We start from the raw sequence: 22,393 nt of genomic DNA, 5'->3' as shown, positions 1-22,393 counted from the left end.
GGCTGAGCTCCCATTCAAACAAGCGCATGTTACAGGCCAGTGCAGTGTGGACAGAGGCAGACACTGTGACTCTGCGAGCTGATCTAGGATCGGCTTGTAAAAATGCATGTCATGTTATCTTGCCCTCCTGTCCCTGTCCCACCACTGGCACTCCCTCTGACACCGTGAGACCAGTTATCTCCCACCATGCACACTGTCTCACTCATGCAAGCACAACACCCCAAAATGTCGCCGTTGAATGGTTATTATTTCAAATGTAGCGACTGGTCATTGGTATTCTTTGTGTACTTGTGTGAAAAGTACATAAAGAATAGATTCTGTTCAGGAATATATATATGGAAACTCAATCTACAGCTTTGTGAGAAACTATGATCTATATTGAGGACACTTTTAGATTGAGCTTGCCTTAGCAAAAGTGAAATTCTACGGTCAAAATTGGCTTTAGAGTAGTTTAGATATCAGTTTAGATTTGTTTTGAACGTAATCGTGCAAGCATTATGTGATTGATCAACAACTGATAAATTGAATCTCATCAGTCTCTGTTTCATTGAGTAAGTGGGATGGTAATGCAGATAATATTTCCAGCATATAATAATAACAATAATAAAAATTTTAAAAGATACTTACGTTGAAGGCTTTAAAGGTCGAGATTTCTAGTGCTAGAATATTAGAAGTCACAATAATCATTTTCGTAGGCGGTGACACTTCTGGCGTTGTCTGGGGTTTGACGGATTTATGCCAAACCAACCAATAAGGTGAAGGCTGGACGCTGTAGTGCCCAATCACAAGTAAGATTTGCGCTTTGTTCCGCCCCTGTCATCATTAAACCCACAGCAGCGTGGCGGAGGTGTTTGGACCTGTGGCTGTGCCAGAACACGGAGAGCTGGAAAGTCTGATTCCACCTTGCAACTTTTCTTGGCCCCGGTCCGCTCGCCTTGGGCCCGGTTGTCCTGAAAGAACAAACCTCTCTATTCAGCTCAGAAGAACCAGAAGTGGAGGATAGCGACGATGTAAAAAGTGCAGCTGCTTCCTTGTTCGACTGCGAGCTGAACTATCTCAACATCCTCACAAAGAAACTTCGCCTGCTAGGCAGCTAGCCGGAGGAAAACTATGACCATCGCGGAAGACGAGGTCTACAGTCGCTAGTACTCACTCAACTTTGAAGCTAAGTGTCTGTGCAACTTGTATTTGGCTGCGAGGGTCGCATGGCTTGGCTTGGATAGTGAGTTTGAGAAGGTTTAGTGGAGTTCTCATCCCAGAGAAGCCTAGCCAGCCGCCGGGGCGCCCCCGGATCTCCATCAGGCTGAACATCCAGATCGCCAACCTTGTTCCTGGAATATGTCGGGACACACTCGGGGGCCTGCGCCGGGACTACAGCCCCTCAAAGCGACTGTCCCATACCAACTGTCCAGCAAACCTCGTCCACACAGGCGGGATGGGAAATCAGGTAGGACTCAGCTGTCATGTGTGGGATACATGGATGGAGTGGGCTCGCAACTGAACTGAATAATAACGCCATGTCATTCCAGACCGCAATGTTGGATCTCTTTTCAGAATTGCTTACTCATTTCAGCACCTTTTATTGTCCAAATTATGAAGTATGCGCCACTCTATCACCACCTGGTTATAAAGTAATAAACATCAACCAGGTTGTGCAACTGCAAGAATAGACTTTATAGCAAACAAGTCATCTGTGGTCAAAGTTTTGTGATCAAGTTAAAGGGTCATCTGTGAAATTCAGTTTTTATATTCCAATGCTTCATTCTGTACCAAAGTTGTTCAAAATATTGTAAACTGCACATTTATGTTGACCCATTTCTCTGCACCTTGCCTGCAGCCCCTCTCAGAATTCACAGCCGAACCAAGAACTATACAAATGAAGACCACAAACCACTGACTAATAAATTGTCCTTTTGCTCTCTCTCTCTCCATAGCATCCAAGGTTAAAGCACAGCAGCTGAGCCCAGGCATGAGACGAACAATGTCTCTTGATGCCATCATCGGTCCGTATCTGCAGGGACACTGGCCCAAAGAATCAGAAGGACAGGGTAGCGCCTTTCGTAAGGACAAAGCAACACAGGTTGGCATCAAGAAAAGTGTCAGTCGGTGTCACAGAGAACTATGTAAATACTTGACTAGTCATTGACTATCTTGACCTAATTATAGTGTCGTAAACAGTTGTTATAAAGTGGAAAAAGTATATGTAAATTATCATAAATCTGATGATTGTGACTATTTTAATGATTAGTCATCTTGTCTGGATATGAATGCATTGGTTGACAAAGATGCCATTTGTCGAATCATAGTGTTGTAAATAGTTAATAGTATAGTGTTCAGTGCTGTTTTGAAACTTAAGACTTTAATCAAAATGTGTTTTACTTGTCCAGATGAGCCAGGTACCTTAGCACTTGTCGGCTAATCGATGAGTCATGAGGGAAAATGGGAAATGATAGTGCTCATCACCTTTAATACGATCCACCTTTTCGCAAGAGCTTCTCTTCGTTCAGGACTTTTGGGCACCACCCCACCTCCCTGCTGTTTCTCATAAGAGCTTCTTCTTTTTGACACATGAATAATCTTTGCCCTTTTGTACACTGAAATATCCGTTTTTCCAGTCTTCATGAGTCGCTTCTCATGTCTTTATGGTTCCTTCGGTACCCACAGACGCCGCACTCATGGTCGGACAAAATGCAGGACAGTGGCAGTCATAAACGGTCAGCATCATGGGAAAGCACGGAACAGCTCCAGGAGGTGAGGCTTTCATTCTGTGAAGGTGATTATGCAGTGGTCTTCATGGGACAAATACCGCACATACTATTAAACCTCGGCCAGGTAGCAGAGCTGTTGAAACCAGACACGATGGATCCATTCTTTCATGTTGTATGTTCTGTTAGCATGACTAATGCTGAACTCATTCTGCTGCAACAATTGTATTAAGTCATGTCCGTAATAAAGGACGAATGTCTCAATACCATGTGGAAAGGACGGCAGCTCAGTCCCACCTTTCAGTTTTTTGTACTTGGGTGTCAACTACTGTTGATGCTCACTCTTGCCTCTTAGATTATCTCATGTAGACCAATGTTTTTATTGGGCAACAAGCAATGTTTCAGCAAGATTTTTCACACCTCCTGCCACCCTTCTTTTCTTTTTTCTTCTGAAACAAGGAAACACTGATATACAAGCTTCGTTTGCATGCGCATGCTCGTTGACTGACAGTAACCTCTGTTCATCGCAGATTGCCAAACTGAAACAACAGCTGCAGCAGCGCAGCAAACCAGCAGTCTCAGGGGCTCACGATAAGGACTGCGAGCGAGGATTTCCTCCAGGGAGCCGTAGCCTTGGGACCACACAGGTACCTCACCATAGTAAAATGGTTGCTATTGTGTCATCACACGTCTTTATGATTCCTCTATGCAGCTTCTGAATGTTTTGTGTTGTTGCTCATTGCGATCATTTTGAATGTGCCAGTGGTGACTCATCGCAGGAAGTGATGTTTGCATGAAATGCAAGACATTAAAACAGGAAGATTGGTACAAAATGACTTCTGCTTTTATGAACCGCTCCATCTGACTATTGACAGGGCTGGCAACATTTCATCTCAACTGTTCAGGAAATCTTTTTTTAATGTTTTATATGCTACTCGCCAATTGAGTAGCTCTGGAGTCATTCACATTTATTTTAGTTCTACCGTCTATACGCACTTTGCTGTGCTATGACATCTGCTCAATTCGGATATGCAATTTAAGTTACAGGTTGTTGCAGGTTAACCTATAGTTTAACTGACAAGATGACCAGTCGAACGCTGCCTTCCAAACAGGGTCCGGACACATTTTCACTCAAAAAAGCTGTGTGTGTGTGTGTGAGTGTTCTGTAGCCTTTCATGTGAAACAAAAGTGGGCTTTCTTTATCTGGTACTATGGGTATTTGAAAGAATACAGGCAGCTTTGAAGTGTGCTGTAGAATTTATTTTGATTCTAACCTTTACTTGCCTCAACATTAACTTCAAATACAGGGTTTTCTCAATGGTCCTGCCGTGTACTACTAATGTTGATGAGCACAAAAAAAAGAAACTACAACTTAATATATTTAAAAGGTTTAATTGAAGTGTAACTAGGTTAAGACTCTGATATGAACAGACGCCAAATAAAAGACTTGGTAAGTACGTATTAAATCAGATGATGGAAGCCGAGGGGGCATTTTCGAGGGAATAAAAAATAGCATGTGATGGTTGACGCGATGATGTCACATCTGGCAGTCGCTATCCGATTTTTCTTTTTAATGAGTAAACTTCAAATGAAGGATTCGACGGTACTTTCTGTCATGCGCTTATAACACTTGTATCTGCAAAGCACGATAGGTTATTTGCCAATGGTCTTCTAAGGGTTATTGCATTTATTTACCATTGCACGAAAACGGGAATAGACTTTTTAATCATTGATTAAAATGTGCATCCATGAACAAGCTTCTCACTCTGACAGAATGTGTCCTTGCTACTTCTTAGTCAAATGACAACGCTGTACAGTACTTTGCTGTACTGTTTTTAGCTAGGAGGCTGGGCATCCTTCGCATCATGCAAAACATGAAAAAATAGACTGCCTTCTGTGCCCATGCTCTAAATGTCCCATTATTAATGCCTGTTTAATGCCCGACTCATAGTGTCGTTTCACTGGTTTCCATGAGAAGAGTGTTTCCGCCCGGTAATTTTACTGAATATGAACAAAATTTGCAGCTTCTCAACCCTTTTGCAGCCATAGCTTGGCTGCTATATTTCTTTACTGATGTAATGTCTCGGTTATCCACATCTCGTGAGTCGCCACACTAACGGCATGGAAGCACCCCAGTGCCGTGCGGCGAGCTGCGGTGGGGAGCGTTTCAGTTTGCTGCAGTTCACAAAGCGCTTGCCGAATAGTTTACAAGGGATCAGAATTCATGTGGTTCTATTTATTTAATCTAGAGGCAAGCCTTCATACATATTTTGTTTGAATGAATAAATGTTTAAATCTGTAATAGTTTAGAAAACCGATACACAGCTGATACAACCGTATGCTTATCTTGCATAAATATTTAAAAGAGAGTGAACTGTAGAAATTTAGCTTGTAGTAAGGGAAAGAATTTTTTTTTTTTTTTAAATCAGGGTCAGCTGAGTAAAACAGCTGCCCAGAAGACCCCTGCATCTGAAACTGTTACGGTGAGGTCATCTCTGCTCGCGTTTCTTATTTGGCTCAGATGTTTGTTTCTATAAAGTTATCTTTGTACTCTATATCTATATAAACGTGTGGTAGAAAATGCACCCAAATCTTTCATTTGAAGTATCATTGACATTGAAAAGTTTGAAAAATACAGTCACGACCGCCAGATGTGGTGTCACCTATAGGAAACATTCAACACGCGGACAGATTTTGTAACTACACGGGAAATAAATTTCTTGTCAGCCCGTGAACTTTTGACTTTTTTGTGCGAATGCCGTGGGTTAAAACCTTTGATTTTCGCTGCCGAGTATTAGATCAATATTTCTTTGAATCAAATGGTCTAGATCACCTTTGCCGTGGTGTCATTGTCAATTATCAAGTGGTCGTCTTTCAATTTTTGTCTTTAATGACATTTCTCGAGTCGACAAAAATCTAACGGTCTAAAACGTCTAACGGATGCACCTAACTTACCTGATATCATGAACGATCATTTCAACTAAACCTGAAGAACCTGAGCGCACCACAGTGGTGAGCCTAAAAAATATCAGATTTTATATGTATTATAGCATATAATTCCGTTTCTGCTGCGCGGTGGCACGGATTTGGTGTGAGTACTCTAATTAGCATGAGCTGGAAATAATGCCGCAAAGTGACCATGTTTGATGTAAGTCCAGACTTAGACATGACCTCACATCCCTCTGCCGTTCAGGAAGTGCTGTTATTCTCCTCCACTTTGATTAAACCTACACATCATGCATAACTGAATCACACTACTGGCTTGCCAAATTGTCCACCACATTTTTCAATGACTATGGTTTCTTGTTGTGCTGGATCTCTTGCCTCAAGTTGACTGACTAGTACTTTGGCACTGAATATTAAATAGCCTGCCCTAAAGAACATCCATTTGTGACATATTAGAATTACTTACATTTGTATGATACTCCTCACAGTACACTGTGGTGTTAACTTTAAGGCCTATGCTCTCTTGCTCAGACTCCTCCAATCCCCATCCCTGTCATGCCCTTATCTTCTTTGGTCCCTCCACTTGGCTGCAGCATGGAGGCACTCAACCAGGAGCTTGAGGGGGTCTTCATCAGCCAGTCCACTCAACAGCAACACCAGGTGGCGTATCTCTCCTCTAACCAAGGTCTATGACTTTTGTTTAATTAAGCAAATGCTCTATATCCTTTGTTCAGCTTCTCGAAGTGCCAGATGGTCGTAGGGCTCCTGTCCCGTTGCAGAGCTGCAGCAGTGGGTCACAGAGCGACCCTGCCTCAAACACGTCCCTGTCCTCATCTTCAGCCTCCTCATCTCCCAGTGCTTCCCCCACTAATAACACGGTTCCCCATCCCAAGTCTGGCATTGCACTTTTGGACTTGCCCCAAGGTTTGTCTCTAACTTCACTGCGTTCTTAAAAGTATGTGGCAGGTTTTGGTCACGTACTTGAGGAAGGTATGAGAAAAGCTTCAGAATAAGCCAAACCTCAAAAGTCTGCCTTCATTAAACCCCCTTACAATGACCAAGAGCAATGACCTGGACAAATGTATATGTAGCAAGGAACTGCTTTGGTCGTGGACTGGAATGGTTTGAGTTGGTTTTATTATACTGGAGTAGAGCAGAGTAACTGAATAACTACGACTAAAGATTCACTCTTTCATTTCTACACACTTTCATTTGATCTTTTATTCATTTGCCATGACAGGCTTTCTGTGAATTGTTTTGAAGATAACTATGTAGAAGTCATAATAACTTCAGAGTTTAAGTCACAACTGTGCTAGTCTCACCTTTCTTGCTATGTCAAATGGCAAATCATTTCAGTCTTGAAACAAGGCACGAACATGACTGGTTTGCCGATAACATTATTTCATCCTTTTTTTTATGCACTACCTTTCAATACAATAATGCTTAGTCGCTCTCAAACTGAAGCATGTTGAATTTTGAAAACCATTTTCTACAGGAAAGTGAAGTGCATGAAATGTGACACCAGGCTAACCTGAACTACTGAAGTCAATCAAACCGTCTGGGCTGGAAATCACAAATGATCAGTTTTGTTGATGTTAAATTGCTCTGTAAATACTTCTTTTGAGAGGTGATTGTTTTCCTGTGAGATCAATTTGTATATAGCTGGAGCACTTTCCATGATAATGCAAACCTTTTTTCAGTGCGTTTGCTTAATCCTGATGTTCGTTTTGTCTCCATGCAGACGGTGCAGCGATGGACCTCCTGTCTCCCAACCCGTCCCAGAGTGATTCTGACCTGTCTGTGCGTCTGTTAATCTCTTCCTCCCCTGGGCTAAACAAAAGCTTCTGCTTCCAAAGAGAACCTCCAGAGGGCTGTGAAAAAGTCAAAGTCTGTGAGGAGACCAGGTAGGTTTCTCCCCATGCTTCCCAAATAAGCCATTCATGTCTTGTTCTTTTGAAACAGTTGTAGCAATACAGCTCAGTCCTATTGCAGTTATGAATAGAAAGGGAGTTCAAAATATGTTGTTTCATTATTCCATAATGTTTGTTACCTTTTTCACCTTGGGTATGTATCTTTGGGTCGGAGCTAAAGCAGAGGTGAGCCATTAAATTTTGTAAGGGGCCAGGTTATACAGGGGTTGGACAAAATAATGGAAACACCTTAAAGCTAAAAAAGCTTTAAGGTGTTTCCATTATTTTGGCCAACCCCTGTATATTTTGACTGTTGAGAGCTGTCAAACCCAAAGAAAGGAGGGTAAGAGAAAATAAAATCAAGTGATGACATCATGTGTAATTATGAAATTACACTTTACAAATGCACAGAAAATATTGGTTTGTTGTGTTTTATTTCATTTTAATTTCAACCACATTCCATTTAAAGATTCTGTGTCTCATACATCTCAAAATCTACTTTCAATTCTGATGTATTTTAAGGGACAAGAAATACTCCTAAAATAGTCAACGGAAAAGACTAACGGTTAAGAAAAATAATCAAACGAGAAAGTTATATTTCAGTTGCATCATAATGAACAAAAAACGATGCACAAGACAAAACAATGTCAGTTTTATGGTTTTACAGTACTCTTACTCCAGGAGGGCCACATAAATTCAGTCAAACTGTGTGTCCAGCTTTGTTTTCTTTGACATCTCAACTTGTAAAAACTGATTTGTTCTGTGGTCTGTTCTAAGATGATGCCTAATAGATAAAAAAAAAAAACCCAACCAAATAATAGTGTATGGATAAGAGCTTTAGATTTCATTTTGTTTTTTTTAAACAGACTATCTTCAGTGGAGAATGAATTTGATGTCGCCATTTCACAGTTAATGAATAACTATCACAATAAAGGCTTGTATATTGACAGCAGCCTGATGCCACTAAAGGGTAAAGCCAAAAAAAAGTTATACCAATAAACATGCTACTTGCTTCTCAAACTTGCATTGTTGAAAGGTGAAGCTGTGATGTGTACTCCTAACATTTAAAATTTAGAGTCATCTGTGCTTGTTTATTTTTGTTAGGTGTTTTAGCTATCAAATCGACAATACAAAAAATAACAACATGGTTACGTGGATCAATTTCACTTTCAGCACTCGCAGAGATAAGAGTGCAAGCCATTTTTACATATAATAAACACAGCTGTGTATGCAGAGATCTTCTGATTCGTCTAAGGCCCTACTATGAGTGTCCCTCAAAAACCACGGTGTTGGATCGGTCCAATCCCGAGTTGCAAACTGGGACATGACTAATAAGGCTAGTTTACAGTAGCGTGTCCTCCTTTACATTTCTCCCAGCATGGACTCAGATTTCAATAAATGACTGAACATATGCATCTGTGATTTGCTAGGACTCAACTCTGTATTTTAGCTGCATTTTCAAATTCTGCATGAAGAAAGTTCAAATCACATTTGTTGTTTTTTTTTTTAAATTTGCATCCTCTATGTCCATCTCCTCAGAACTGCACATAAACCAAAGCTGGTTCACATATCCTCCTGCCCGGATCCCAAAAAGGTGAACTTCACACCTTACGGGGGCTCAGCCTTCTGCCCAGTCAACCTGCCCCCCATGGATCTGTTGCTGTGCAACTTTAATACCTCAACGGAGAACTGCTCCAGTCATGGATCCTCCCCCTGCCGAGCTACCTCCACCAGCAACCCAGCTTCCCCTCCAGATCCCCGTGCTGCTGCTTCTGTGGAAACCAAATCGGGGACCGGCTTCACCTGCTGATCTGTCACAGATTTATTTAACATTTCAGTGGTGTGACACAGGTTGGAACAATTCTATTGGGAAATTTTGTACTTTTGTTTTGCTGTGAGTAAACCAAAGTATGTGCTGAATAAGCTGTTTTAGGTTTCATGCATTGTGACATTCAACGAACAAATGTGTTCTATCACTTTCCAAAGAGCTGACTTGGTTGGAATGGTGACTCTTTCTTACGCCAGCAACAAAGGTTTTGTTGATTGAGATGCCCTTCACTTTGCCGTTTCCTTCTTGTACCCAAAGAGGACAGTGCAAATTGTTGAATGATGTTTTTTAAAAAGTACTGTGTCATCTAGTTGTTAGATGTGGGACACGTCACCTGCACATTAGCACAATCCCTCTCTTATCCGGTGAAACTGTTTTTAAGTGGCAAACATTTTAGCAGTACACTTCACCCACACATTTTTTTTTTTATACCTGCACCACTGGTGTCGTACGAAGCATGACAAATCAACAGGGCTCCTTTTGTTTAGTATAATTTACACCATTGGATGTTTTTGCTGTCATTTTATTGACTGAAGGGAACTTGGTGCTGAAATCTGCTCGCATTGATACCTGGCTGTCTCAACATTCCTACTTTGCCTTGTTCACTGAAACATGCACAGGTTGATGGATAAGCTTAGTCTCTCTTCTAGTGGAGTGCTTGATTGTGTATTTATAGTTTTCTGTTTTACTTCTTAGTTGACTACCTAAACCAGTTCTAGTGGTGTAGAATTGTCACACTTTATGTTAAGCTGTTCTGATCCCTCTGACAAACTGATGTTCGAGTAGTTGTTGGTAGGCAATGTTGCACAATTGAATGTCCACACTCATGTCACCCCTTTTTTTTATACTATTTTATACTGCAAATTTAATAGTAGATCATGTATTTTCTGTCTTTTTTTTCTATGACATGCAAATAAGCTCAAGAAAATAAAAAAAAATCCTGTTACTCTTAGTTTTTCAAACTAAGACTCATGTATCAAGTGGATTTTATGCACTTCGCTGAGGTATTGATGTAGAAATGGGTAACCCGGGGCTGTTTTACTGAGTTTCTTTTATATGTGCATATGGTCGACTGACTTTGGTGGTGACATGGAAATATCTGAAAAGATTTCAGTTTTCTTGCTTGATGAATTTGTATGGATGCCCGAGAGGTGCCCGTATCTCAGGTCTTGTATTTGGAAATATGTTTTCCTTTGTGATTTATTAAATAGTCTTAAATCATTACTTTGCTTTTACTGTTTTTTAATACATTTACCGACATCTGTGGTTACACAGTGATCACAACATTCCTCTATTGCTTGTGTCATTATTTTGTTATATTTGTGAATGGCCCTTGGGTAAAAAGCAATCCTGCCACTCATACTACTAGACCTGTGATGCACTGCAAAAGCATCAAGCTTTCATTCTCACTGTTAATATTCTAGTAATGGGTGTAAATAGACTTGTATGTATACCTGATTCAACATAGTAGGACAAAATTCTGTAAACGTTAAAGCATTTGCATTTAATTTTATGAAGCAGCTGTTTAGATCAAGTGAAATATCTGTTTCAATATACATGTACACAATAGCTAAAAGGGGGTTTAGAGCAGATCAGTAGGTATGTGTCCATCGTGTAGCATTACATCCTGTTTCAAACGGAAAACTGAGTGAGAAAAGTAATGTATATTATGACTCTGTCGCGAGTGTTTACTTCAGTCATTACTGTTGTCTGTGTTTGCTCACAGGTTTACATCTGTTTTTGGCTGTCTTTGTTGACACGTTACAACTGCTTACTATACCTGATATTACTGGCGATGTTTAGATAACAGTCCTAGAAATCATGTCCGGTGGAAACGGTCTTAACCGTGAGTTTTAAACATTCAAACTTGTATTCACTCTCAGCGTTGTGGCTTCAATGTGCAGCTTTTCACTTTAATAGCTAACGGGGTTTTGAATGCGTGGTGTCAATATGCGATCTTGCCGGTGTGAAAAGTACTAAGTTATAACTCATTACAATGGATTTGGGCAGCGTCCCTCTTTTGCTACCCTTGACAATGCACTCATTCGTGTATGATAAGGTTGTGGTAAAGGACAAGGAAGTCCGAGTGGACTAATCGATCAGCAATCCGAGCTGTGGGTTCGGACGTTTCGACTAGTTTCCTTTAAATCTATTGAGCTTTCTGTCCCGTCCAGCTGCTGTCGTACTCCGCTGTGATTGGATGACAGCTGAGGTGGTGGTGGTGAGTACTTCAAGGTCTACTCAGGCCTGTAGGAATCCACGAAGACGACCCCCGCACCGACTGCAAACACCCGCATTTTGTCCGCAATTTGTTCATTTCCAAGCGCCGTGAGAAGGAGCCACCATGCCTACCATACTGGGTACCGTCGCCAAGCAGCTCAAGAGCCACCCCGCGGTAAGTCTCAATTGCGTTCGTTTATTAGATAAACTAGCAAATATGACCCGATGACATTGAAGTGTCGTTGAAGAGCCGAAAGGACGCGCTTCGGCTTTTTCAATTCTCAACCCAATTATCCATTTGAAAATGATGTACTCCGGCAAAACAATGCTCCCGTTGCAATTGACGTGGAGCGTCAAATTGACTGTTATCTGAATCATGTATACAAACGGGTTTATTATGGGAATCGTGGGCCTGTGTGAATTCCACGGCGGATCAATTCCGCTGCATTCATGACAACAGGGGAACTGTCAACACTCTGTTTAAACTCCTTATTTCAGATGAAGTGGACCTAATTTCCATTAAATAAACCGTGATGTTTTTTTTTCTTTCTTTTAATCAGGCGTCTCTTTTGATTGTCGAGCTGTTTTCTCCTTAAAAGAGTCGACCACCCTCAGGTGTATATAGGTTAATATCATTTTCAATCATTATTGGGGCGAATGACGACGATGTATATAGGAATGTATACGCGGTCCAGCATGTATGACCCTGGTCGCCTGTATATTCAAGGACGACAGGGTTGACGCTACATTTTACGGCAGCGCCCCCATGTTTACTTTCACTCTTTCCAGTGTTTACATATACATTAAATAAGCCACTGCTTTACTGTCTTTGCCTTACATATACACTGTGAACTCTTATAAATGAAACTATGGGGGAAAAAACAGCTTGATTTTAATGATGTCCATCCATATGTCTCTGCAGTTAATCCCCCTCTTCGTCTTCATTGGTGGAGGAACAACCATGAGCATGTTGTACTTGGCCCGACTTGCTCTGAAGAACCCAGATGTCTCGTAAGTCTCATGCTACACCAGAAATGAATCAATGTCAAAATTCTGTGTCCATGGTTGTGTGACCAACCCACGTTTAACTGTGTACAGATGGGATCGTACCAACAACCCTGAACCCTGGAACAAAATGGACGTCACTCAGCAGTACAAAGTAAGGATACTGCTTAGTTCATACGTCATGTTTTTATTTGCAATTAAAAAAAGGAACGATAATAAATGCATGTTTGTGTCTGCAGCTTTTCACAGTGAACATGGACTACTCCAAGCTGAAGAAGGACAGGCCTGACTTCTAGATCAGCGTCATGCTGACAGCTTTAATCTGTGTGTTCTTTCAGTGTGCCGAACCTTTGCACTTTTACCAAGTATCACTTTCAATAAATCAATAAATAAATTACAGAGTGATGAGTGATTGTGATGGCGCAAGGGAGGGATCATACACAACTGTCAAATCAGTTTCTGTATGGCTAAAGCAGGCCACATCCTGTTTTACTGAACAAGCAAAGTATTTTTGTCTGTGATATGTTGTAATTTATTAAAGTGATCTCAACTATCTGCTTGCCACATTTTTTTTGCAGCTGAAGTTGAAAAAAATGTAAACCAAAAGTGCATTGATTACTTGTGAGATGACAGTCATTGTTTCTTGATTGATTGGTTTATGTTAAATCATTATATGCACATTTTATGAAGACGTGAATAGTTCTTCCATGTTTTTGCCTAAACTGGGCACGAAAATTGAATAATACAACAGTGACTTGTCAGAATACCATGTGAGATGTTGTGCATCACTCTAGGTATGAAAGGTATGGAAACACATTTTTTGCTTGAAGATCTACAATATTCATGTATCAGAAAACCTTTACCATGGCTCATATATTATGATCACAATTTTACATGTGGTTCATTGGTTTATTTTCAAACTTCCATCCCTAAAATTTTGATGACATGATCTCATTTTGTTGAGCCCCATTATGAGGTGTGCAGACCTTAACTGCCTTTAAATACGTAATGCACACCATCACCAAGGAAGTACCGAGTGAGAGAAAGAAGACAACAACTGAGGTTTATGGATGTGGCAACGGAGGTCAGGAAGAGGATTGAGATGCACAAGACAGAATAAGATGGCGGAGGATAACTTGCTGTGGCCACAACGACTGGTGGAAACACCCAAAGAAGATCCACTTATATGTAATTTCATGAATGAAATGGTCAATGTGTACATGATGATTCTTCTGGGAATCAACATGTACACATTGTGCAAACACAAGGCAATACAATAATTATAGGCTGTAAAAGATTCTCTCCAGCAGGGGGCAGTAATGATGCCTTCTTTCATCACAGAAGAAGACGCAACTCTCGCGATATGTTACTTGACGCGGGATAACTTCCATCTGTTTGAATCATCAACGGATAACTCTTAACTGAGGTGAAACGGCGTCTACTTTCCAACGCAATGACCGGTCCGTTTTTAAGTGTCGTGTGTATTTTTGTGTGAAGGGTTTTCATACAAGCCGTGGGTAGCTAAAGATAGTCATTTTAACCTACTTCGAACTATCGTCAACATGGATCCAACCGAAGACCTGTCTGCTCGCGTCTTGCTGAAACACATCCTGACGACCGAGCCTGTGCGAACCCCGATCACCCGCAGGTAAGAAACAAGGACTTACTAATCAATAGCCCCACACACCCACCAGCAATACCCAGCAGCAACATTAGTCTGTCTTACCAAGTTTGACATGTCACATTAACGCTGTAGTTATCCAGATATTACACACACACACGTTATGTATATATTGTATATAAACGTGGACTAATATAAACATCCAACCAGCAACCTACCCTAGCGACGATTCACTCCTCTGCATATTAGCATTTTTGCAAGGAATACTGTTGTTCTTCTTATCCTTGAATCAATTTCAAAACCGTCAAATGCCTTTTTAGTGCCTCGAAGGCTCAGGGAAATGCAGTCAAACATCAGCCCCAGTCGAGCAGCAAGTCCAGGGTCAAAGCTGCGACTCCAAGAACTCCTCAGGACATCTTGAGGCGCAGCATGAGAGATAACATTCACAAGGTAAGGATAGTTTCTCTCTTACTTGTGGGTAACTTGCAAGTTCTGTAACTTGTATACATCCTATACAGAGTATATCGAGAACATCCCTGCCAGCGTCTAAAAAGAAAGCTGCATTCGGCCATGATGGAAGAGGAAACTCACCCGAGTCTGCTTCCGTCACCTTCACTTATGAAGGAACACCCAGAGATATCCTCAAGAACATCCTCCACACTGGTCAGTTGGCAACTTTTATTGTCTGAGTGACTAAAATGTAGACTTTAGAGATGTCTTTTTCCTCATCAGATCACCCAAACTTATCAGGTATAAAGTGTTTTCAGTTTCTCCCCCTCAGGTTTTTGATCATCCTCAATAGAAGATTTAACTGCACAAATAAGAAGAAACCAACTGAAACGTAAAGTTAGCCAAAAAGATGCATATTGGTATTGATTAAATTCATTCTTTTACCGTGAATACTTAAAACTTGCTGAACACTGTACTGTCCACCTTCTGACTCAATTTGTTATTGTGGCATGATTGATGATGATAACACTTTGGCTAACAATGTAAAACAGAATTTTGTATCTAAATGTAATATTTGTCTCGGCAAGTAACAAATAATACATTTACATACCGACCAAATTAAGTAAATAATGGAAGAAATCCCCAAATAATATATAATAAAGTGTGCCAAACCATAAATTATTATTTATTCATCACATCTTGATATTTTGTATTGTTGCATCACAGCTGTAAACATCACATGTGAGTTTTTTTGTACAGCTCGTCTCAGAAGTGTTGAACATTACTGTCAATGTCTGACATTCATTGATTCAGAACCTGCAAAGTCACCAGTGGTACATGAGAAGACTCCTGAACCTGAACCTAATGCACCACAATCAGTTAGAAGAACGTCCAGCCGACGTTCCAGGTAAATGGACATCCGCCATCTTGGTTACTGTAATTCACATTTGAAACATGATTATGTATGGAATAGGAGAGTCTGTACTGATATTATAATTTTCTAGTACTGAGCTCTCTGGACTGGACCTGGGTGATGTCACTGCTGGGAACTTCATGAGCCCTGCCAAAGGACTCAGTAGAAAGAGACAACGGAGAAGCCTCAATGTTACTGCTTTTGAAAAGCGGCTGAGGACATCGGAGGGTACGGTACTGTTTTCAGAAATGTAATGTCATTATTAATTTTCATGTTTTGTAGCATGCAGTGTTTTCCATTTTTATTATTATTTTATCCAGTGTTTGCATTAAAAATGAAAAAAACATTTTTTTTTTCTAATTTCATTTCATTCACAGTGGTCGAGGAGCCAGAACAGCCAGCAGAGGACCTGTCTTCACTGTCTCTTTCAAGGTAAATTGTTATAGCAGTCTTGGCAGTCAACTAAATGTCATTCAAGGCTAAATGTTATGTGTTCAGTCAGACTCCTCCAATGACCACTGCAGTAGTCTATTATAAGATTGTGTGCTGTCTTTGTTGCAAATGAATACAGTCATTATTTGACAGCACTACACTTGGCTTTAAGATCATTTAAATAATTTCCTGTTATTGCACTCATTGATCATCCTGTTTGTGTTTCATAGCACTTCACTGAGTCTAAAAACGCCTTTTGCACAAATTCACACTGAAAAAAGAGGTTTGCAACGGAGAGCTTCAAATCGTAAAAAGATCACAGAGCAAGAATTTGATGAAGCCGTAAAGCAACGACAACTAGGAGGTGAGTTATCTTTTCCTTGGTGCCATCTCATCTCTTTTGAAGTGAATGACCGCAGCTAGTTCTTTTCGACTCTCGCCCCCACACATTAGAGGTCAACATTGTGGATTTTAATAATTCTAATAATGCACATGATCAGAAATTGGACCCTTTGGTTTAATTTTGTGTACATTTTTTATCTTGCTGAAATCTGTTGCTTTTTAATTTTTTTTTTTGATTTTGACGATTTACATTGTTTTTGCATTGAATATTTAGTACGTAGTCAGTTTTGACCACTTGGAGGCCAAAGGAACATTCTCTCATTTTATTTAACTTCTTGGAGACATTGGTGACAATTGTCTAATAAGCGAGACTAATAAACGCTGTCTAATCTGCTCTAATCTAAAATCTGACTTTTTTTATGTTGTTTTTTTCAGACATGAAAAAAAAATGTAAGATAGTGATATGAGGGTGATCAGCTTGTTACACTGACAATAATCGGACAGATAGGACTTTGAACCTTGTCACCTTCTCAGAAATTCCCAGTCTATCTCAAATGGATCTCTCCAGGAAAGGGCACATATTTGTACCTTCACATTTGTACATTCACAGGAATGAAGGCAAAAAGCAAAGGTCTTCAAAATGTTTCCTGGCTTCACTGCAGGGTACTGAAGGGCTAGCAGCTAGATAACTCTTTGATTTCTTACAAGTTTTTAAATAGTTTGTGACTTTGAAACTATTTTCTTGAAGATTCCAATTGGCTTAAACGTGTTTTGCAATTCATCTATTCCTAGTGAGTGGATACTCTTATTTCTATCACTCCAGTAGTTATCGATTTAATAATGCATAAAGGACATTTTCAGTGGTGGGAATGATTCATTATTTTGTCCTATGATTGACTTTTGTGTCTTTTATTTGAAAGGGAAGCAATGATGAGGCATGTTTTTAGATGTCGAGAGTGGATGTAGATCACTGTACTCATATCTCGCATTTAAAGTTCTGATGAACTCTTTATATCTTTTTTAAACCTTGGGTATGTCCTTAAGTTGAATTAGTTTGACCTTTGCTCCTTACTGTTGTCACTCAGGGCACGGAACAGACACCACTGTCAGTGGAAAAAGCTCCTTTCATGGATTATGCCTCAGGGATCAAAGTGACATGCAAGTCACTCACGACATTATCAACTGCAACACAGCTCTCTACTCTCATGATGATCATGCAATACCATCAAACCTTTCCATCGTTGCGACGCAGGACAAGCCCACCGTGATGGCCTCTCAACTGAGTAGAGATTTGGGGGAAGAGCAAGGTTACATGGAGGAAGTCAATGTCAGGTCTCAGTCAGAAGAGGAGATTGAAGTCAGGTCTCAGTCAGAAGAGGAGGTTGAAGTCAGGTCTCAGTCCGAAGAGGACGTCAACGGCAAGTCTCAGTCTGAAGAGGACGTCGACGGCAGGTCTCAGTCAGAAGAGGAGGTCGACGGCAGGTCTCAGTCAGAAGAGGAGGTCGACGCCAGGTCTCAGTCAGAAGAGGAGGTCGACGCCAGGTCTCAGTCTGAAGTGGACGTCGACGCCAGGTCTCAGTCTGAAGTGGACGTCGACGCCAGGTCTCAGTCCGAAGTGGACGTCGACGCCAGGTCTCAGTCCGAAGTGGACGTCGACGCCAGGTCTCAGTCCGAAGAGGATGTTGACGGCAAGTCTCAGTCCGAAGAGGATGTTGATGGCAGATCTCAGTTCGAAGAGGAGGTTGACACCAGATCTCAGTCTGAGGAGGAAGTTATACAACCTGGAGAAGAAGAAGAAGAAGAAGAAGAAGAAGAGGAGGGAGTGGCTAATTCTGATGGTGTTCAACCTGATGAAGATGGAGCAACTGCTTACTCTCAGACTGAAGGTAAGAGCAGTGAAATGCAGGACCAAGGTGGTAGTGAGGAGATAATGAAGTGTGGTGACTTTCTTATTCTAACTGAAATACTGGAATACTGATGTAGCATAATGCCAAATTGGATTTAAATACTAATCTTAAGGAGAGAAGTTAATTTTGTTCAACACTGAAACACACAAGCAGGTAATGAGTGTTACCTGGAAAATGACATTTCTTTTCCCACTGTTCCCAACTCTTCCCAAACACACAGCAAAGGTCTTCAAAATGTTTCCTGGCATCACTGCAGGGTACTGAAGGGCTAGCAGCTAGATAACTCTTTGATTTGATTTTAAATAGTTTGTGACTTTGAAACTATTTTCTTGAAGATTCCAATTGGTTTAAACATATTTTGCGGTTCATCTATTCCTAGTGAGTGGATACTCTTATTTCTATCACTTCAGTAGTTATCAATTTAATAATGCATAAAGGAAATTTTCAGTGGTGGGAATGATTCATTATTTTGTTCTATAATTGACTTTTGTGTCTCGACTTCATATCTTGATTTGAGCCATTCAACTGAATACTGGTCACTATTTGGTTTACGTATATGATTTGTTTGTGTCTAACCAAAAGTATTAAATGTGAATGTGGAATGTCAAATGTCAGATCGAGATGTTAAACCTTAATGCAAATTCCTGTTCTCAATCAGATGAGGAAGGTGCTGCCTCAGAAGGACCTGGTGAACAAGAAGAGTGGGGTGAAGAAAGTGGCCCAGAAGGTCTTTGTCCTGTTTTACTGCTATGTTTTAGTTTGAGTGCATCATTGTTGAAAATTATGAAATATGCAGGAGGTGCTTGTGCTTGGGCAGCCTGAAATACATTATTTATGCAAGTTCAAGGCTCTCAGATCAACATTTTGTCATAAATTTAGATTTTTGAGGACTGACCATATTATCTACTTTTTTAGACCGTCTTACAAACATGTGTGTAGTAACAGCAACAATGTGACTTTATTGCATTTTTATTGAAAATGCATTTGTTTAAATATTAATAATCTATTAAGTGATTAAGAAAGTGAAACTGGACTATGGTTTATTGTAATTGAAGTTTGAAGTGTTGAAGTGTGCTTTGTGTCTTCCTCAGACATCCCTATGGAGACGCCAGCATTTGTTCGCCAGAAAAGAAGAGTTGCATTTCCTAACCCAGCACCTGTAGCAGTTAATGCTCAGGCAGAACCTTCCAGGCAAGTGACTCCAAAAAGTCCAAATTATTTCTCAAAAACCTTTCACAGTGCCCTCACAATCCTGACCTGTCATCCTGCAGTGAAAAAAGACATTCCAATCCTCCAAAACCAAAAGTGAGGCAGAAAAAGCCGGCAGCTCCTAAGAAGCGAACAAGTCTCCCCAAGAGTTATCTAATGGCCACTTTTAAACACTTTGCCAAAACCCGGGTCTCCGGTGATGTCTACCCTGTTCTCTCAGAGATGTAAGTGACGACTTATATTCCATAAATTATAAAAAAAATTGAGGTTCGGGATTCTTTAAACTTGATTTCCATTCAACAGAATGGAGCAATTCTTTGATCGGCTGATGGAGGATGTGGAAACATATGCTGCACATGCAAAGAGAAAAACCATCGAAGTGGAGGATGTTGTGCTATTGTTGAAAAGGTATGTTCTGTGCGGGGCACAGGTCCAGTTTCAAACTAGCTCTTAGTCACTCATTTTAAGCAAAATTTTCCAGATTGCAAGGTCTACAGTAACTAGTAAGATCTTGTGTGACATGAACTAGTGCGCAACTCTGCCTCTGCTGCTTGTTTCCATCAACATTGTGATTTGGGGTCATGCATGCGGTCCGATGTATATTTTGGAAGCTCATTCCCGGCAAGTAAAAAATGGCTGAGAAAAAGGTGATTTAGTGTTCTGTCAGCAGAGGTGGGCTGAAGGTTTGTTCTTGACCAATCACAGCAGAGTGGGTATGCCTGGGCCAACTAGAGTTTAGCATCTGTGGAACATTTGTAGTTTAGTGCAACAGAAACATGCTGCAGTGTTCAGTAGGGGTCCAGTATTTTAAAAGGCTGGTCACTGCGATGGACACAGTATGCGCTGCAGAGGCAGAACATTTTTTTTTCCTATGTGAGATGTCATAGACACCGACCCCGAACAAAACTTCGTATGTAATAAGATGAATGGGGACGTTTCATTCCGACGGACGTGTTTACATGAAGCATTACAGCAGTCCACATGACCATAGCTATTGACAAGGGCAGCACCTGCACTGCTGCTGAGGTGTGAAGCATTTCTTCACTTTAGTAGTTTTGGAATGCCTGTCTGGTGCCTCGCTTTCTGGTCAAATCGACATCCATTTCATTAATGCCAATAACAATATATACATTTCTTTAATCCACGGTATGGGCTAGAGTGTCTCAAACATTTTTGATGGTGTTTATATGTAAAAATATAATGTCATATGACCTTCAGTTGGATATCACATGTAAATCAGCACAGCAACATACAGCTGCAGGGGAGATGTCAAACTGTCGTAACTGTGCTCACATGGGCCCCTATCAGCACAAAGTTTATGTCTGCCACAGACTGAACGGCAGGATTGAAAGTCTGTGAGAAGTCATCCATCCAGCACACCTGGAGACACTTTCAAGATGAAACTGGTAACTGTGTCATGACGTCAGATGTCCTCCATGGACGCTCTTTGGAACAGTGCTGCAGAAGAAGAGGTGTATAAACCCTCTGGGCTCCAGCACAGCATCCATCCAAAGCATACAGTCTTTATGATTACAATCCATGTAGCAAGCTAATGCTGGCACTGGACACAGCGGTTGCATTCTGTTGTGTTGTCCAGATGATGTGGAGGATAGAACACCATCTAGGAGATGACTCCAGACTTTAAAGATGATATGATCACTTTGGGTCGAAAAGCAAGCTTAGGTCAAACAGTTCCTGACACTACCCTCAGCCGGCTGTGGATCCTCTTTGCATGGCGTGGTGTGGTCCTTCCTCAAGCACCATGTTTTTGTTGTCCTCATTGTAGTCCACCTGGGACTTGAAAGGAAGTGGCCAGCACAGCCTCGGGCGGTAGAGATGTGCAAGAGGGTTGCCTGTCTGGGTAATAGTCGGGCTGCAGAAGAATGAGAAAGAAGCTGGTTCACACCAAGACAGGTGACGCTGGCGTTGTGGGCGATGATGTTCTTCATAGCAGACATGAACACATTGCAGACAGACATTTCATTGTTGAGATGTAACAAGCGGAGACACTTTAAAAGCTGATTGACAAGACACGGTGAGAAGCAGGAGATGTGGTTTTAGGAGAGGGGTCACTATCTAAAAAGAGAGCCAATCAAAACGAGTCTCAGGTGCAAGGCAGAGCCTTCGAGTGGCAGGGTGAGTCTGTATGATAGAACCTACCATCAAAATCGATCACATTCATGTTGGCCCTTTTCCAATAAGTATGCTTGTCTGTTTTGGAGTTGTTCTGTTTACACACCAACTAAAGTATAAACAGTAATGTCGTGTTTCATGTGGGCAGAGAGGAGAATAAATGGTCATTGACAGTGTTTGTGTTTCACAGGCAGGGGCATGTGAACGACAAGGTGCCAGTAGAAGTGCTCATTGAGAAGTATCTTCGCATGCAGCAGCGCAAGCTTCTCATCCCCATTGCCACAAGCGGAAATGTTGTTGTCCCTAAAAGTCGCCGGTGGTAAATATGTCATATTTTGCACAGATGACGAGTTTATGTACATAAATAAATAAATAGACATTGCTTTTTTTCTTTAATTTGCTGTGTTACTTTGAAGTATATCATTGGCTTGTATTATGTGCTGTCTTTGTGTTGTCCTGCATCATGTTCAATAAAAACCAGTAAATAGAAAAACAAGTTCCATACTGTACATTATGACCTTTAAGGGTTTGGCCCTGTTATTCTCTGTCAGTTGTCTGTTTAGACACAAGCAATAAAATATTTCTGACTGTGCCCTGCCTCCAGTGCGATTAAGGGTCCAGAAGAGCAACTCATTCATTTGTAAATGCAGGTGATCTAATCTAATCACCTTTTGTCTGTTCTGTCTCCTTTGTACGCCTTTAACAACTGGGCTGTAGATGGCACTATTGCCTATTTACTGTACTATAAAACCAGGCAGTAATAATCCTTTTA

At 40.9% G+C, this 22,393-nt stretch overlaps 3 protein-coding genes across 3 annotated transcripts; all 3 read left to right on the top strand.

Moving 5' to 3' along the window:
- Positions 1-841: 841 nt before the first annotated feature.
- On the top strand, positions 842-10,550 carry LOC128759425 (protein FAM117A-like). Its single transcript, XM_053866358.1, has 8 exons — positions 842-1,447; positions 1,935-2,080; positions 2,665-2,751; positions 3,236-3,352; positions 6,183-6,311; positions 6,386-6,575; positions 7,393-7,555; positions 9,101-10,550. Exons 1-8 carry the CDS (start codon positions 1,339-1,341, stop codon positions 9,369-9,371), a joined length of 1,212 nt encoding a protein of 403 aa, XP_053722333.1. The 5' UTR covers positions 842-1,338; the 3' UTR covers positions 9,372-10,550.
- A 1,050-nt stretch (positions 10,551-11,600) lies between these two features.
- LOC128759207 (cytochrome c oxidase subunit NDUFA4-like) lies at positions 11,601-13,169 on the top strand. The gene is made up of 4 exons (XM_053865994.1): positions 11,601-11,784; positions 12,532-12,620; positions 12,708-12,768; positions 12,854-13,169. The coding sequence occupies exons 1-4, from the start codon at positions 11,734-11,736 to the stop codon at positions 12,908-12,910; spliced, it is 258 nt and encodes an 85-aa protein (XP_053721969.1). The 5' UTR covers positions 11,601-11,733; the 3' UTR covers positions 12,911-13,169.
- Positions 13,170-13,957: 788 nt separating this feature from the next.
- Positions 13,958-22,343, top strand: cenpt (centromere protein T). The gene is made up of 14 exons (XM_053866472.1): positions 13,958-14,040; positions 14,112-14,262; positions 14,556-14,685; positions 14,754-14,898; positions 15,499-15,592; positions 15,690-15,826; positions 15,976-16,030; positions 16,261-16,394; positions 17,458-18,258; positions 18,938-19,006; positions 19,371-19,470; positions 19,551-19,712; positions 19,792-19,896; positions 21,812-22,343. Exons 2-14 carry the CDS (start codon positions 14,177-14,179, stop codon positions 21,942-21,944), a joined length of 2,151 nt encoding a protein of 716 aa, XP_053722447.1. The 5' UTR covers positions 13,958-14,040; positions 14,112-14,176; the 3' UTR covers positions 21,945-22,343.
- The last annotated feature ends 50 nt before the right edge of the window (positions 22,344-22,393 follow it).

The sequence above is a fragment of the Synchiropus splendidus genome, chromosome 5 (genome assembly GCF_027744825.2).
Source record: "Synchiropus splendidus isolate RoL2022-P1 chromosome 5, RoL_Sspl_1.0, whole genome shotgun sequence".
Classification (NCBI taxonomy): Eukaryota; Metazoa; Chordata; class Actinopteri; order Syngnathiformes; family Callionymidae; genus Synchiropus; species Synchiropus splendidus.
This window is presented reverse-complemented; position numbering and strand designations above follow the sequence as displayed.